This window comes from Patiria miniata, unplaced genomic scaffold, assembly GCF_015706575.1.
Source record: "Patiria miniata isolate m_02_andy unplaced genomic scaffold, ASM1570657v1 HiC_scaffold_11, whole genome shotgun sequence".
Lineage (NCBI taxonomy): Eukaryota > Metazoa > Echinodermata > Asteroidea > Valvatida > Asterinidae > Patiria > Patiria miniata.
In genome coordinates, this window is record NW_024037049.1 from 4,019,228 (window position 1) to 4,035,365 (window position 16,138).

At 38.8% G+C, this 16,138-nt stretch overlaps 1 protein-coding gene across 1 annotated transcript in view; it reads right to left on the reverse strand.

Annotated features, from left to right (window-relative positions):
• Window positions 1-1,211: 1,211 nt before the first annotated feature.
• Window positions 1,212-16,138, reverse strand: part of LOC119742473 (proteasome activator complex subunit 4-like) — a 59,841-nt gene continuing 44,914 nt past the window's right edge. The window contains exons 30-40 of the mRNA XM_038218412.1: window positions 14,899-15,024; window positions 11,829-11,981; window positions 10,992-11,188; window positions 10,393-10,524; window positions 8,967-9,184; window positions 7,395-7,462; window positions 6,523-6,651; window positions 5,563-5,718; window positions 4,192-4,342; window positions 3,407-3,552; window positions 1,212-2,114 (exon numbers count right to left, since the gene is read on the reverse strand). Coding sequence (XP_038074340.1) covers window positions 1,980-2,114; window positions 3,407-3,552; window positions 4,192-4,342; window positions 5,563-5,718; window positions 6,523-6,651; window positions 7,395-7,462; window positions 8,967-9,184; window positions 10,393-10,524; window positions 10,992-11,188; window positions 11,829-11,981; window positions 14,899-15,024 — 1,611 coding nt within the window. The 3' untranslated portion in view covers window positions 1,212-1,979. The remainder of the gene's footprint in view (window positions 2,115-3,406; window positions 3,553-4,191; window positions 4,343-5,562; window positions 5,719-6,522; window positions 6,652-7,394; window positions 7,463-8,966; window positions 9,185-10,392; window positions 10,525-10,991; window positions 11,189-11,828; window positions 11,982-14,898; window positions 15,025-16,138) is intronic.

Here is a 16,138-nt window from a genome sequence, read left to right on the forward strand (position 1 = left end):
AAGGAAAAAAATCCAATCCACCCAGTCGAAGATTCAAGCTTATTATTTTTGTGTGTTCTCCGAGTAACAGTACGCACTTCGTAAATGGTGCCGGAATTAACAATGTATTTTTAAAGACACTTAGAAAGTACTGAAGAAAGCTCACAATACAAGCCTCTCCGTGATGCTAGGTATGGGGTCATTCAGCAGGGGTAATTAGTAGCAGGGGTTCTCTGCGTGGTTCCTCCATTTTGACAAAATTAACTAGTTCCGTAATTTCTGGCTACAGCAACTTTATTATGCTCAAACAAAATAAAACTATCCCTTCATATAGTGATAAACCGTGAATAGATTTTTTATACTTTACAAGAAAGACTACAGAAAACCCTACAGATAACAGGTAAACCGTGCTGAACGAATTAAAACTCTTTTAAAAGTGAGAATTTTAAAATGGGGAAAAAGCCAATGTTCAATAAAGAAATTTAGAATTTTCTGACAAAACAAAGTCCCCAAATCGGTTAAAATCCACTTCTAGGGTCTTAATGATTTCAATGGATTCAGAGCTACAGTCGAGGTGGCCTGGCGGTTTAACTGCACTACGATTTGGGCAACATTGCAGGATGATTCCTAGGATTAATCAACAAAAATTCACTTGGAAAGAATGGTGATTTAATGACAACTGAACTCAATCAATTTCTCAAAAAAATAAATAAACACATCTCTTATGTAATTCTTTATAACAGCACCTAATTCGTTTTAAAGAGATTCTCAATTTTGGCCATATTTACAAGACAATTTTGGTTGGGCACAAGTATTTCCTATTTATAATTTTTCTTCGTACAATTAGAACCCAGTCTCACTGACATGATCACCTGTAGGTGCAATAACCTTAAACAGCACATGGGAGAACCAGACTCATCAGTGACTCTGCCCATGGCTAGGAGAATCTCTCCATAACAATGTTATAAAGGTAATAAGGCTATGGGATTTCTGCATGAGCAGTGAATCACATTGTGATTACCCAATACAGCTCCAGCACCAGGATACTTCATTTTAAACACAATAAGGCATGTAGTTCAGAATACACAACCAATTTCCAACCCATTTTATCACCAACTATTTGGAATTGACAGAATATAAGCATTTCATTAAAAGTGCGCAAACACACAGCTGTAGAATATTCTCCAGGATAGTCCCTGACACATTCTAAACTTTATAAAGGTTGATTTAGCACAGCTAACCCTGTGAAATCAAACCCTGCAATTTGGAAACAAAATAGACCACATTCAATAGCAAAGAACAATCAATGGAGTATAGAGTATACATCCACCAGGGTCAGTTTTAGACTTCCATTTTGTTTTGGACTGAAGAAAAAAAACTTGAAATGAACCTGGACATCAGCACGTGTACTTGTTATAAATCAAGTGATTGAAAAATATTTGAACAGAAATCAACAAGTAAATTCCACCCATCACCCAAAAACTGAGACGATTTGGTAGTTTTCTTGGATCATTGCTTATAAGGTTCTTAGAGTTGTTGACAATTTCTTGCAAGCAATCTTGGCTCTGATTTTAAGCTTAAACCTATTGTTAATACACCTGCCAGTCTAAGTGATTTTGTACTGTAATTTTTCCTAGCAATTTACTTTTATGGTTGCTCTATTGAAAATAATTGCCTTTTTCACTGAACTTTCCAATAAGGACCTCAAAGTACTGAGACAACTTTGTATCAATTGTTTTATTTTTTTTTTTATTTCCCCCCTCCAGTTGAAAGCATAAATACAAATTTTAGGGTCAGGACCATAAAAATAGGGTAGGTTAAACCAGAACCAGATGTATTTTTTTTTTTTTGGCCTTAATTCTGTTGTTACAACATCTTTCAAATAAATTACTTTCAACCATCATGGCTCTTAATCTGCATAGAAACAGGGTCGTTAAGAATCATAGATTGGTTTACCCCATTTAATGTATCATAATCTATCTCTCAACCGGGTTTAAGCTCTAAGCATAGTAACAGGGCGACACTAGTAGATTGGTTAGCACAACCAGCTGGTCATCTGTAAACTGCTGCTTATGCTCATGCCAGTTGTCGTGGTGGGTCCTCCTGAAGTCAGAGAGGGTCTTGCGCACAGTCATCTGAAAAATGGGGAAAAGGAGTAGACAAAAACATTTTCACACTTGTATAGTGGAATCTGGCGACCAGGAATAGAAGCTTTTGCTGCGGTGGTGTCACGCTCACGCACACACTGCACATGTTCTTAAAAGCGAGGCACATGTACTTTTTGGTATTCTTATTGGTCGTAGGAACCCGGAGTGCGTGTGTACTACTAGAGCACCACTCCGTCAGCTTGGTGCCACCGCAGAAAGTGGCTGCCACCGAAGTTGTTTATAATTCCAACTTATAAATATAAAGCCATGAGGGTGCATATATATTGGGGGTCCTGATATATTTTCAATTCTTTCGGTCAATGTCTCTATGGGTTGGTAATTTGTATGTGTATAATATTTGTATGTGTATATAATGTGTGTATTTTTTGGATACTTTTATATTTTTTGGATTGTGCGTATATTAAGTTTTTCTATTTTACTATTTTTATCTTTGACATTTTTATTCCTTGTATCGACTTTTTCAAACATTTTAACGTTACAGTTACTTTTTTTTTTTTTATATATAATGCTATAGTATTAGTTTATTTTTTAAACTTGTAAAGCGCCTTGAGCGTCTTTTTTAGACGGATTTTGGCGCTATATAAATGTTCTCTATTATTATTATTATTATGAGAGGGATTTTTTAATAAAATGTGTGCCGTGAAGATTCCACCTCAAGATGGATTTCCTTTATAACATGGAGTCTCTTTCACCAACAGTTTTGCCACCCGCAATTAACCCTTTAGCACTAACATGAAATTGTATTACATTGTATTTACTCCTCCATAAACCAATAAGACCATAGAGTGCTGGGGCAGTTTGAGGAGTAAAATGGCCGGGCCGTTGCGAGCACGTTCAGTGCTAATGGGTTACAGTTGGAATTGCAACTGCGAGTATAAATTTCAACTTGACTAGACGTTTTGAGTTCTTTTAAAATGCAGAGATGCCACAAATCTATCAATAAAAAGCCTGAAACACTACTAAAAAAAACCCTGAAACTACCCTTACCCCCTTTCAAAAATGTGTTTTCTGGATGTTTCAGACCAAATCTAGCTCTTTTAATTTGTCACATTTTTGAAAGAAAAACCTGAATTCAGGTTAAAACCTGAAAAGTGGCATCTCTGAAAATGGCTGCTACTGTTGATGACTTTCCAGTGCAGGTGCTCCAAACTATTCATATGCCACACTTAAGTTATATCGTGGGAATAATTGGGCTCAACATGACTCCGGACTGCCAGTCTTACAGGGTGCTACTTCTATTGATTTGGGTGGTGACTGACCTCTATAGGTTGAGGGTCGTGTAGGTGATCCGTGAGATCCATGAGAACCCCTGGCATCCACTCTGGCACATCGTAGGGGTAGGCCTGGACACAGGCACTCAGGCCGATAATGCCGGCATGACGCTGCACCACCGAGGCTGAAAACTCTGGAGATTGCAAAAAGAATCAAATTTACTTAAACCCTATAATGTACGTTTTCGCATAATTGCACCTTTTCCTACGTGCCTATTAAAGCTATAGTCCATCATTTGCAACCATCCGAAAAAGTAACTGGCGTATTATTGTTGAAAAACATACTTGGTTGCTTAGTAAGAGAACTAAACTCCCTGTGAAATTAATCTTTCTGGCAAGCTATCATTTTGAAGTAATCAACGAAAGAAGGAAACTTTAAATTAGTAGTTTGTTTTGTTATTCGGCGCAGCACGCGCAAGCATTGGCACGACGCACAGGCGCGCGCGGTTGCTATAATTCGTCGGATCAGTGCGCGACATCGCATATAGCTGCAATTCAAACAATTCAAAACATGATTTAGCAACTTTTGATTTGAAATTGCGATCCTAGAATGCTGTTTTTCTCGGAATATACAGCTGAAGCTGAACTGAAACTTCATCAGGTTAGTTGCTCAGTATCCTTCATTAGATTTTGAACACTTTTGTTGCTTCAAACGAACAAAATGCACAAATTACAAATGATGGACTATATCTTTAACTGTATTCTGAAAAAGTGCTCTTGCTATCACGCTTTGGGATATACACCGTTTTATTGATAAATGCTGTTCAACTTACCATCATTGTTGAAGTCACTTTGCAGTCGGACTTTCTTGGTGGGCAGTCTGGTCTTACACAGGATCTCGAAGTGGCTCTGCAGCTTGGGCTCAATGGAGAAGACCCCACAGTGAAGCAGACCACTCAGGGTGGTACCTGCCATCTCTCTCACCTATTAAAGAGACACAGGGGAACAATCACAAGAATGGCATATGGCACGGGGATCAAGACCATTCCAAAGCTTTCAAAAGCCTGTGGCTAAGCACAGATATTATTTGCTTAACATATGTTACCAGCCAACTGTCATGCAATGTGTATCCCTTGTCACTGGCTCTCACGTGATTCATCAATTTTCTTAGCAATAATTTCCACTTAGAAGCTCCTTAAAATTGACCACCGAATTTGTTAAAATTCAACTAATAAGTAAATGAATCATGTATGATTCTTTGGTTTAGCTTGAAATAAATATGTGGGGGTTCTGGCGTAAGATGACAAAACTTGGCAGAGGTCGAAATGAGGGTTTGTGGTTATTATGAAAGGGAATACAATTCCATTTACAATACTGTTTATTGCACTTCAATCTGAAATTCCATGGACATGTGTGGCTGTTTAAAGGTTTTTTATGGCTGTTTGCATTTATTGATGTGTCAACAAAGTAAAATACCAAGAAATTTAGAGTTTCACCTGTTGTATTCGTGAAAATGAAAGATGCCCATTATTTATCGATAATAACACTTTTATTAAACCATTTTTATACTTTTTCTTTCGACTTTGTGTAGTAGATATATCAAAGATTACAAACATCATTAAATGTGAAAATTGAAAACAAAAGTTGCCCCTATTTGTTTGTTTGTTTGTTTTTTTTTTGGGGGGGGGGGGGGCATTTTTCTCCTCTATTTTGCCAGAACGCCTCACATATTTTCAAGCTGAAAATCTGGTGCATCTATTCAGAAATCTGCTGTAGGGCAAAACGTGTTTCTGCCAACTCAAAATTATCAGTTACAACTGTAGCCAAGTTCATAAACAGGTTTTAGCCTGAAATGATAGTTTCTTTGGCAAAAAAATGTTTACCTGCTTCTTGTATTCCCAAAGGGGTGCCAACTGTACTTTTCCAAGATCTTTTCTTGAATGCCAAACTTTGAGAAGTTTTTGAAACCACGGCTTCATGAGATTTCAGGGCTCTGACCAATGAGACTCCAGCTAACTATGGAGTCCTAATCCTTCAGTGTTATACCAGAGTTGAAAGTATTCTTCTATAGTCTTCTATAATAGTCTTCTATAAAGCCAAAGTTGGAGACAGAGCCACGATTTTACTTATCCCCCATACCCTGACATCAGTGCGCACTTGCCAGGGCAACAGAAGCTGCTGTTTAAATCTAAGCCAGTACACACCTCGAGTCGGTCGTCTTTCAGGAGATCCAACACCAGCTGATGTATAGTAGCTACAGACTCGGATTGACTGCTGACAGTGAAGAGGTTGTAGTAGACCATGACTTGGAGGTAGGCTAGGAGGCTGACTTTAGCTCTCCATGAGGTTCCCTGGGAAATCTGAACAAACAAAAAATGACAAGACAGAGAAAAAGTTTCTCAGGGACACTGCTTGCATTCATAATTGTTAATAATTGTTTGCATCTCACCACTTACAATTCTGGAGTTCTGCCTACAAATGTTTTAATGGAGAAAAGACTTATACTACAAGAACTTAAGTCAAACCAACACTAAGACTTTATGACCCTCGCAAGGATCTGCCATGAAACACCTTTTCAGTATAACCTGTTTTGATTGAACACTACTTGATCAGCTCTTGGCTGGGTGAAACAAAGATACCATTCCAAGGATTACCACAGTACCTCAAGAACCTACAGATTTAAAGCCTCAAGACCCTCAGATGATTGTTCAAAATCCTCAGAATTCTAACCTGGTGCAATGAGTGGAGCACCAATGCGAAAACGCCTCGTAAGGTTTCGAATTGTATTACCTATCTAGACTCAATGCCTCAAGCACTTCAACACTTCAAAAAGCTTCATACATGTAACACTTAGGAGGTTTATACCCCAACCTCAAATTCTCATCTATAATTATGCAAGAAGTTTTAGTGTTACACAAGCTGGCTGAGGCTATGACTCTGCTCTTAAAATCATGCAGACCCAACCACTGCAATATTTCAAACCTCATCAGAATCAGGAGGTTACATCTCCACAGTTCAAACCTTTTGCAATGAAAGGAGACTTAACTGGCACACACTGTTTGACAAGGATTTCGAAGTGTACCTGTCCAGACTTAAAAACCTCAAACGCCTGACCACCTCAATCCTCATGAGGTTCTATACCATGTACCATTAGGAGGTCTAACCTGTTGTAGTGAGTGGAGAACTATTGGCACCACTTCTGGTTTGAGCAGGGTCTTTGCCATAGCAGCCATCCAGAATCGGCTCAGTTGACTCAGCTCCTCGTCGCTTTCGTAACTCTCAAGAGGTGCCACCTATAAAAAAAGGAAATTGAAAAAGGGTTGTGGTTCAAAAATGGTTCATACGCAATAAAGTTCCAGATGCAAGCAACAAGGAAGTCAAAAGGAAGCAGTGCTGTAGGCTCTTTAATGTACTGCATTTACGCTAATCAGATATATTAAAGCCAGAGTCCATCATTTGCAGCTATCCAAAAAGTAACTGGCATAATTATTGTTGAAAAACATATTTGGTTGAAACATAGTAAGGGGACTAAACTTCCTGTGAAATAATTCTTTCTGGCAAGCTGTCATTTTAAAGAAATCAACAAAAGAAGGCATTTCCAACGGTGCTTCTAAAGAAGCATCGTAGGAAATTCAAATTAGTAGTTCGTTTTGTTATTCGGCGAAGCGCGCACAAGCGTTGGCACGATGCACACACGCGGGCGGTTGCTATAATTCGTCGGATCAGTGCGCGACATGGCGTAGCTGCAATCGGCTCAGTGAGAATGTGTCTCGGACGCTGAATTCATGCCCAATTGAAAACATGATTCAGCAACATTTGATTTGAAATCGAGATCCTAGAATGTTGTTTTTCTCGAAATATACAGCTAACGCTGAGCTGAAACTTCATCAGGTTAGTTGTTCAGCACCCTTCTTTAGATCTTGAGCACTTTTGTTGCTTCAAACGAACAAAATGCACAAATTGCAAATGATGGACTATACCTTTAAGCACAATAAATTGCTACTTTAGTACAAACCATAGTATCATTTCCACATACCAACGGAAGAAGCTTGTATACTCCTGGTGCTGTTGGTGCAAAGAGCCGGCTTAGGGTACATTTCATTACTGCATAGAATAAAAAAAAATATATGGAAAACAGTTTAAGACTTACTCCAGCAAAAAACAAAAACAAAAAAAAAAACATTAACAGGAGCCAAAGAAGCTACCTGTGACATAAGAATGGGTAATATCTTGCAGAACTAGGGTTGAGATTTGAAGGTTTGCATGGTGGAAAGATACTAAGACAAGATAAGTTTGTGGTAGCACCATGTGAATAAATCTCTTTTGTGAGTATGTGCGGTTCTGAAAAGAACCGGAGAGACTCACTGTTTCGAACAGTATGTTCTGCCCGTCGTCAGGAGAACAAGGGTTGTTATTGGACATTTTGCAGGAAGTCCTTCTTATGTCTAAAGTTGATTCAGAGGTATAAAATGAGGCAGAAAGTTGGCATCATTTTGGTATTTTGCTAGGTAGAGCCAGAGTGTTTATTTTGTTCACTCGGGTTTTACGGCGCATCTCGATTACTATCCAGGACGAGTTCCAGACAAGTTGCGAGTAGAAACATTCCGTTGTCCGGAAGAAGCTCCGCATTTGTCCTGGACATGTGCCACACAAGTTTTCATGAGCAACTGCTTCACTCACCAACACAGACAACTTCATTGCGGGAAGATTGCAGGGAAGTTGTTCAAAATCCCGCAACTTATATACCCGCTTCAATGTCCGGCACTTGTCCAGAACTTGTACCAGATATGAATTGAGATGGGCCCTTAAGACTTTCAGAGCAATAATGTGCATGTTTCCAGTTGTGAATAATGACAGGAGTTCAAGATGATGAGAGAAATATCAAATCAAAAACCTGTTACATTGTACATCTCCTCTCATTGTTCACTTGAATTTTTTATCTAATCATGCATGATTCCCACTGATGCAGACAATGTTAAAGCCAGAGTCCATCATTTGCAGCTATTCAAAAAGTAACTGGCGTAATTATTGTTGAATATTTTACTTGGTTGAAATAAACCCCCTGTGAAATTATTCTTTCTGGCAAGCTGTCATTTTGAAGAAATCAACAAAAGAAGGCCTTTCCAATGGTGCTTCTTAAGAAGCACTGTAGGAAATTCAAATTAGTAGCTTGTTTTATTTGGTGAAGCGCGCGCAAGCATGAGCACGATGCACACGCACGCGCAGTTGCTATAATTCGTCGGATCATTGCGTGACATCATGTAGCTGCAATCGGCTCAGTGAAAAAGTGTCTCGGATGCTGAATTCAGGCCCAATTCAAAACATGATTCAGCAACTTTTGATTTGAAATCAAGATCCTAGAATGTTGTTTGTCTCGAAATATACAGCTAAAACTGAGCTGAAACTTCATCAGGTTAGTTGTTCAGCACCCTTCTTTAGATCTTGAGCACTTTTGTTGCTTCAAACGAACAAAATGCACAAATTACAAATGATGGACTATACCTTTAAGTGTCTGAAACAGGTTTCTAACTGTGAGTGATTACTCATTTTGTAATCGAGGCTGCTGCATTTGTTATAATTCATCTAGAAAACTGACAACGATAAACACCTGTTTTACAAGTTCTGATCGCCTCCTCCTTTTCTCTTGTGTCTTGGTCGTTCAGAGAGGTCACTGCATGGTTGACACTCTCAAGTGACTGAAAAGGGTCCAGATCTTGTAGGGGGGCCAGCTGAGGAAGGACGCGGTCCAGAAAGGCCTCCGAGCGGGGGGATGAGGGGGAACCATTCGGCAGAGCACAGTCGTACAAGAACACATTGCTCAAGGAGCTGCGGGTACCAGCATACAAATGGAACAACATGCCAGTAGCATTCAGAACAATTAAAAGGATACTGCAGTTAAGCGTTATTTTATTCTGTCACCCTTTTTTTTTTTTTGGTAATAAAATTTATATATAAAGGGAATATTCAACATTTGCAAACATCCAAAAAACAAAACTACCAAACTATTATCAAATTTCTAAATGGACTGTCAGCGAATGACAGTTTAAAGCATCCTGTAAAATCATGGCACCTGGTGTGCTATCATTTTCAAGACAGGTGGTACTTTTTGTAGTAATTTTCAACGCTGATTGGCCAACCAGCGGTGGAAAAAACTGGCTGTTTCAAATACTACCCCTAATTACCATATTTAGTTAGTCCAAACTTGTTTGCAATAGATTACAAACCTATGAACAGATACAAGCCAGCCAGACTGGTTCCCTGACCTCACAATTCATAGACATATATAAATTGCTCTGTTTCATCTTCAGTGGGGTCAGGGAACCAGACTACAGGAAAATGATTGTTTTTCTTACTTTTTCCAGCATCTACAAATACGATACTTCAAACAAGTCACTGTAACAATATTTGCTATAAAATTCTAACCCCCACAATCCATCAATTTCTGAAAATTACAGAAAAACTAAATGCTGTATATTCCCTTTAATTAACAAAACCCAATAAATTCCACATCAACTCCCCCCACAAATTACCAACCCATTCACTATCCAACCCGACTAACTTAGAACTATTTACTTTTTCTCAATGCTTCCCTTTTTTTGAGGGGCTGGAGGGATGTGATAAATGCCCAACCAAGGGTTTAACTACCAATGCCTGGTGCAATCCCACCCATCCATTGTGTGTGTCTCTCTATTTGATGATATCTCACAGGAAAGAATTCCATACAAGGCCACCACTCAGACCTGCACAAAGTCTATGGGCCATTACAGAAAAAGTTAAAGTATTATCAGAGAATTTTTGCACTCCTAGTGTTTCTTCATCAGATTTACAACTTTGGGTATTTTACAGGTCGTATTAAGGAGAAGGAGTGGTGGTATGGTATGGAATTCTGTCCATATCCCAAACCAAAGGGATTGCCACAGACAGTGGCAAGTGTGTGGTAAAGGTGTTTTAAGGTAAAGCATCGGGTGTGGTTGTAAGGGGGAAGTGATTACAGATTGTCACCATTTGATGGATTCAGCCACAGCAGTGCCTACCTGCCAATTTGATTTCTGACATTCTTGTAGCTGTGTGCCAGATTTTTCTCCAGATGGTCTAGCAGTCGATCCAAGAGCTCAGGTATTCGCCATTCCTGCTGGGCTAGACTGCCTTGTAGTATCAACAACCAACTGAGCAGAAACAAATACAATTATTTACAAAACCAAGAAGTCATATGAACTGCTCGCAAAAAGATATTGCAATTTTCTGATGTTGGGTAAAATTAATCTTTCCGTTAAATCAAATTTCATTTGTTTATTTATTAATTTTTATTATAATTTGTATCTTTCTGCAAAAGCTTCTTTCCCATGGACAACTTTGGAAGAAATTAAAGTGTTTATAATTCATGAATGGTGCCACGATATGAAGTTTAAAAATTGAGAAAGCTAAACTTTGAAGTTTAGATTCGAAAGACACAAAAACTAACATTGAGAATTAACTGTATTTGTAGCAAAGGCCTCACAGAGGCTCACGATCCTCGTAAGCTCTGTACAGTTACAATGAGGCTGTTAACAGTGGTATAGACTGTAACAGGCAGGGCGATTTGGGGTTGTACAGGGACTGATTTGGTTCAAAGATGAACATGTGAATTGAGTACCTTGCTTCAAGGAAAGACCCGCCTTCCACGAATGTCGGGAATTCCATGAAGGCCTCCAGGAGCCACTGCAGCTTGCGTGGGTCTCTACTCTCACACATGGTGGAGATGCAGGTGGTCCAGTCGCTGCGGGTTTCTATGGTCACTAGAGAGATGGCAGTCCTCAAAACGGGCACCAGGAACTCCCAGAGTTGCGCCGTCTGGCAAAAACAAGATGAAAGAAGCATTACTAAAGGCGGGTTCATACTCGGCATACACGTAAATGTAAGCACGGAATTGTGCATCACATCAAATTTGCACCTTGCAAATTTGTAAACGTTCAACACATTCATGTTTTGTGTCCTCAAATATGTTCTGCATTCACATTCGTGTTCAGTATGGACCAGCCTCAAAGATTGTTAGTAAATCCTCTTTATTCCCAATCATCATCATCCTTCGGCCACGGCCAAGATCGAATTCACAATGTCTTTTCAGGCATCTCTGTCAGTCATCAGGCAGGTTAAGTTATCTTCTTCTTGCTGAGTGTGACTGCTAACAGCATCCAAATAGTTCATTGGTCTTCTTCCTCTGTTGTAACAGGGGAGAATGGTTCTGAAAAGAACCAGAGGTATAAACTCTGGTTCAAGAACCAGAGTTTGTACCAGCTGGTTCTTTTCAGAACCATTCTCTTAGTTGAGAAATTATTCGCTCCTGGTGTTTCCGCAAACCTTTCATTATTTAGTATCTCCACCATGCAAAGCTTACTTACAGGTAAAGCCTGTGAGTTGTTTTATTATGAGTGCCAATGGAAATTTAGAATGGTCTCAAAACTATTGTTCATCTTGTCTGTCTTGAGCCCACCTTGGTGAAGCCCCAGTGCTTGCTACCCCTGCTCAGCCCAGCTACTATCTCAGCCAGACATCGCTGCTCGCTCTCCTGCTTGCTCTGGGCCAGCCGGCTAAGGTGGGGTTTGAAGACTGGGAGAAAGGTGTCGCCAAAATTACGAAACAGACCCTGCAACCAAACACGGTAAATAATACAACCAATGTAAATGAATCCAATTTTGAAAACATTTGAACATATCTAAAAGAGCTTAAATAGTTCCATCCATTTTCACATGGGATTCCTATTGAAGTCGAAAGTATGTCCCCCAAAAAGTGTCTGGCTGACTATTTTTGAAGTAACTACAAAACCATTAAGTCAATTTTGAAATGTTTGAATTGTGATGCTCCTAATATCCTCGGCATAAACCCGATGAGTTTCATTTAATTTCAGTCAAGCATCACTGCACAATGGTCAATTGATCACAACAATATTTTTGGACACTGTGACCAAGTTCCATGACTTAATCAATTTAAGTGCTGTGTTATGTAATCTGTGTAAAATCATGCACGTTGTGAAAAGGGCTGAGTTAGGATTGGAATCATTTACCTGGCTATCAGTCATCATGGCAAGACATCAGTTTAATGCTCAATGGCAACTCCCAAAACCACATCAGCCTTTTTTCACAACATGCAGGATTTTACACAGCTTACATAACACAGCACCGAAATTGATTAAGGCAAGGAACTTGATCACAGTGTCCAAAAATGTTGTTGTGATCAATTGAACATTGTGCCGTGATGCGCGACTGAAATTAAATGAAACTCATAGGGGTTTAGGCCAAAGATAAGGGGTATGTGCACAATCAAAAAAATTCAAGATTAACTTCATGGTTTTGTAGTTATTTCAAAAATTGTCAGACAGACACTTTTTCTGGGACGTACTGTATATGGAGTCAGTTGGAAAAAGTTGATTCCGTATTCATTGTGGTTTAATTAGAATGTTTCTATTCCTGCTTAAAACTATGCATGTGGAAAAAATACATTTCTCTAGCCAAAATTTCACACGTGGTAGGTCTAGTCAGCTTATCAGCTTATTTTCTTTTTGAGAAAGTTAATTTATGCCTGGCATATTCCCTAAGTGAGACAAATAATTCAGTTGGTAAAAACATTGAGAGTTTTGTTACAATAAGCTGTGAAACTGGGTTTATAAGCCCCATGGCATAACGACATACATGTAACATTCTTTTTAGTTGTTCAAAAAAGACAAAGGTGTTGGCATATTGTGTTAATCATGTGACATACAGGTTCTATACCGGTAGGCATATCACATCTTGTTATTCAAATTTAAAGGCTCAAGTGTAATAAAACTCCAGATACTCCATGCCATTTATATTTATCTTGCAATATGACTTCATTCTGTTATAGAGTTGGACACTGAAAAGTATGATCTGACATTAGACACTGAATTCAGCATACAGAGTGTGCCAAAAAGTGCAACATTCAGAAAACAATTATTAATACTGTTGAATAGTTTTTTTTCTTCAATGAAATTATAATACATTAAAGCCTGACTATTTCTCAATCCACTTATTTTTACCCTGTTCCATTTGGGTCCCTCAATCCAGAAATACAATCAATTAAAGGGAATGTACATCATTGGCGGTTGTTGTAATTTTCAGAAATGAACTATTTGAGGGGTTAGTATAATAGATCAAATATTGTTACACTGACATGTTTGAAGTTTTGTGTTCGAAAATGCTGGAAAAACTAAGAAAAACAAAAATCTTCGAGGAGTCTGGTTCCCTGACTCCACTAAAGATGAAATGGATCAATTTATTGATGCCAGAAATTTGTAAGGTAATGGAACCGCTCTAGTGCCTGCACCCCTTCATGAACATGTAACCAATAGCAAACAAAATTTGGACTGAACAAAAATGGTAAATTGGAGCAGTAGTTGAGAAATAGTCAGGTTTTTCTACGGTGGTTGGCCGACCACCGTTGGAAATTTATACAAAATACCAATTTTCTTGAAAATGACTTCACACCTGGTGCCACAATTTTACAGGATGCTTTAAACTGTCGTTTAACAACATCCTAGTAAGGTTTTTCGTAAAAAAAAAGGGTGGTTTTGTTTTCCGATGTTTGCAAATGTTGTATATTCCCCAGAAGTGAAAGGGTGTAAATTGTACTTTGGCCACTCTCACCTGGACATGCTGAATCTGGGTTAAGCATTGAATATGCATTGAATAGGCACTGAAGTTGGTGACATCACAGGTGAGAGTGGCCCAAGTAAAATGTACACCCTTTCACTTAATCGATTGTATTTCTGGATCTAGAAACCCAAATGGAATTGGGTAAAAAGGATTGAGAAATAGTCAGGCTTTACTGTGATATGTAATTTCATTGAAGAATAAAAACATTAAACAGTTTTAATTATTTGTTTTCTTCATGTTGCACTTTGTTTGGCACACTCTGTCGTCAATGTTTAAAGAGGTTGTGGAATGCTCGAAGACATTTCCGTCATTTTTCGGGTATATGTAGCCTAAGGTGTGATGAAATAAAAACGACTATTGTGTCTGTAATGAAATTAGTACAAAAGGTACTTTTGAGAGCTGTTTTTCAGGTCCTGTTTCGACCCGAACGTGCAATTTGTGTAAAAGTCGTCGTTGGGGGCAGCAAACAAAACATAGCAAATCGTGACGTAATAAACAGGACTCCCGATGCAGCGTAGTATAAACGAGTCCCGTTTATAACGTCACGATTTACTATGTTTTGTTTGCTGCCCCCAACGACGACTTTTACACAAATTGCACGTTTGGGTCGAAACAGGACCTGAAAAATAGCTCTCAAAAGTACCTTTTGTACTCATTTCATGACAGACACAATAGTCGTTTTTATTTCATCACACCTTAGGCTACATATACCCCCAAAATGACGGGAATGTCTTCGAGCATTCCACAACCTCTTTAAAGTATTATCATTCATGGTTTGAACACAATAGGTTCTATTTGTTATACCAAGACAGAGAATGAAGCCGAGGCTGGAGAATAAAGCCAGCGTTTGGTAAACACCTAAGAGATCAGGAGTGAGTTCATTAGTCTGGCTACCTTGAACAGGATGAATCTCTTTGCGCTGAATTTGTCTTTGCCTTTCCGATCCTCCAAGGACAGGAACCGGACCAGCTTCTCAACAAAGTCTTCATTGGAGAAACAGTCATAGATAACCTTCTCATTCTGCATGAGAAAAAAAAAGAATACAATACAACAAAACTTGTGTGATTGCCAGTAATGAAGCAGCAAATTCTCTGACATGTTTTAACTCTCCAATTTCGGAATAAGCTGACTTAGTTAGAATTAAAACAATGCAATATTCAGGTCCAGCCAATATGAGCTCAAAGGCTTGCCCTTTCATTTCACCAGGTAAACACTTTTTATGTAGCTGGTATACCATTACTTAGCTGAGACTTTGACGTTTTTAAAGGAAGGGTAGATCATTTGTCATTTGTGCATTTGTGCAACAAAAGTGCCCAAAATCTAAAGACAGGTGCTTAACAACTAACCTGATGAAGTTTAAGCTCTGCGAATGCTGTATATTCTGAGAAAACAATATTCCAGGATCTCAATTTCAATTCAAAAGTTCTCGAGTCATGTTTTGAATTGCGCCCGAAATAAGCATCCGGGACATGCTCTCATTCTGCTGATTGCAGCTATACAATGTCACGCACTGAATCTACGAGTAAAAGCAACTGCGCGCGTGTGCGACGTGTCAATGCTTGAGTGCACCCTTTCACGGATTCGCCGAATTACAAACCATCTACTAACGTTCAAAAATTTGTCACTTGATACATCTTAGGAAATTGCCTTCTTTTATTGGTTGCTTCAAAATGACAGCATTCCAGAAGGAAGAATTTCACAGGGAGTTTAGTGCCGTTACTATCTTTAAACCAAGTAAGCTTTTCAACAATGATTTTGACCAGCTACTTTTTGGATAGCTGCACATGATACCTTTAAGAGCCCAGGGGGCATGTCAGCCTATGGAATAAACACTCGGCCACTGAGCCTCTATCTTATATGTGTGCAGATTCGGAGATTAGTTATGTACAACAACTGCCTCTTGACCTCCAGATTTGAACCATTTAGCAAACGTTTAGTATTGGACAGTTGCTCCATGGAGGCTGCCATGTTGGAATAATTCAATTTGGTGGCATACAATTTGCATGCAAGGATATATCCCGCATTCATCACAGAGCTGACGGAGCTAAAATGTATAATACTCAGACTAGGATCTGAAGCAAAAATGGTCAATTAATGAAAACATTTTGGAGGTAAAGTCATACTAATATACCTT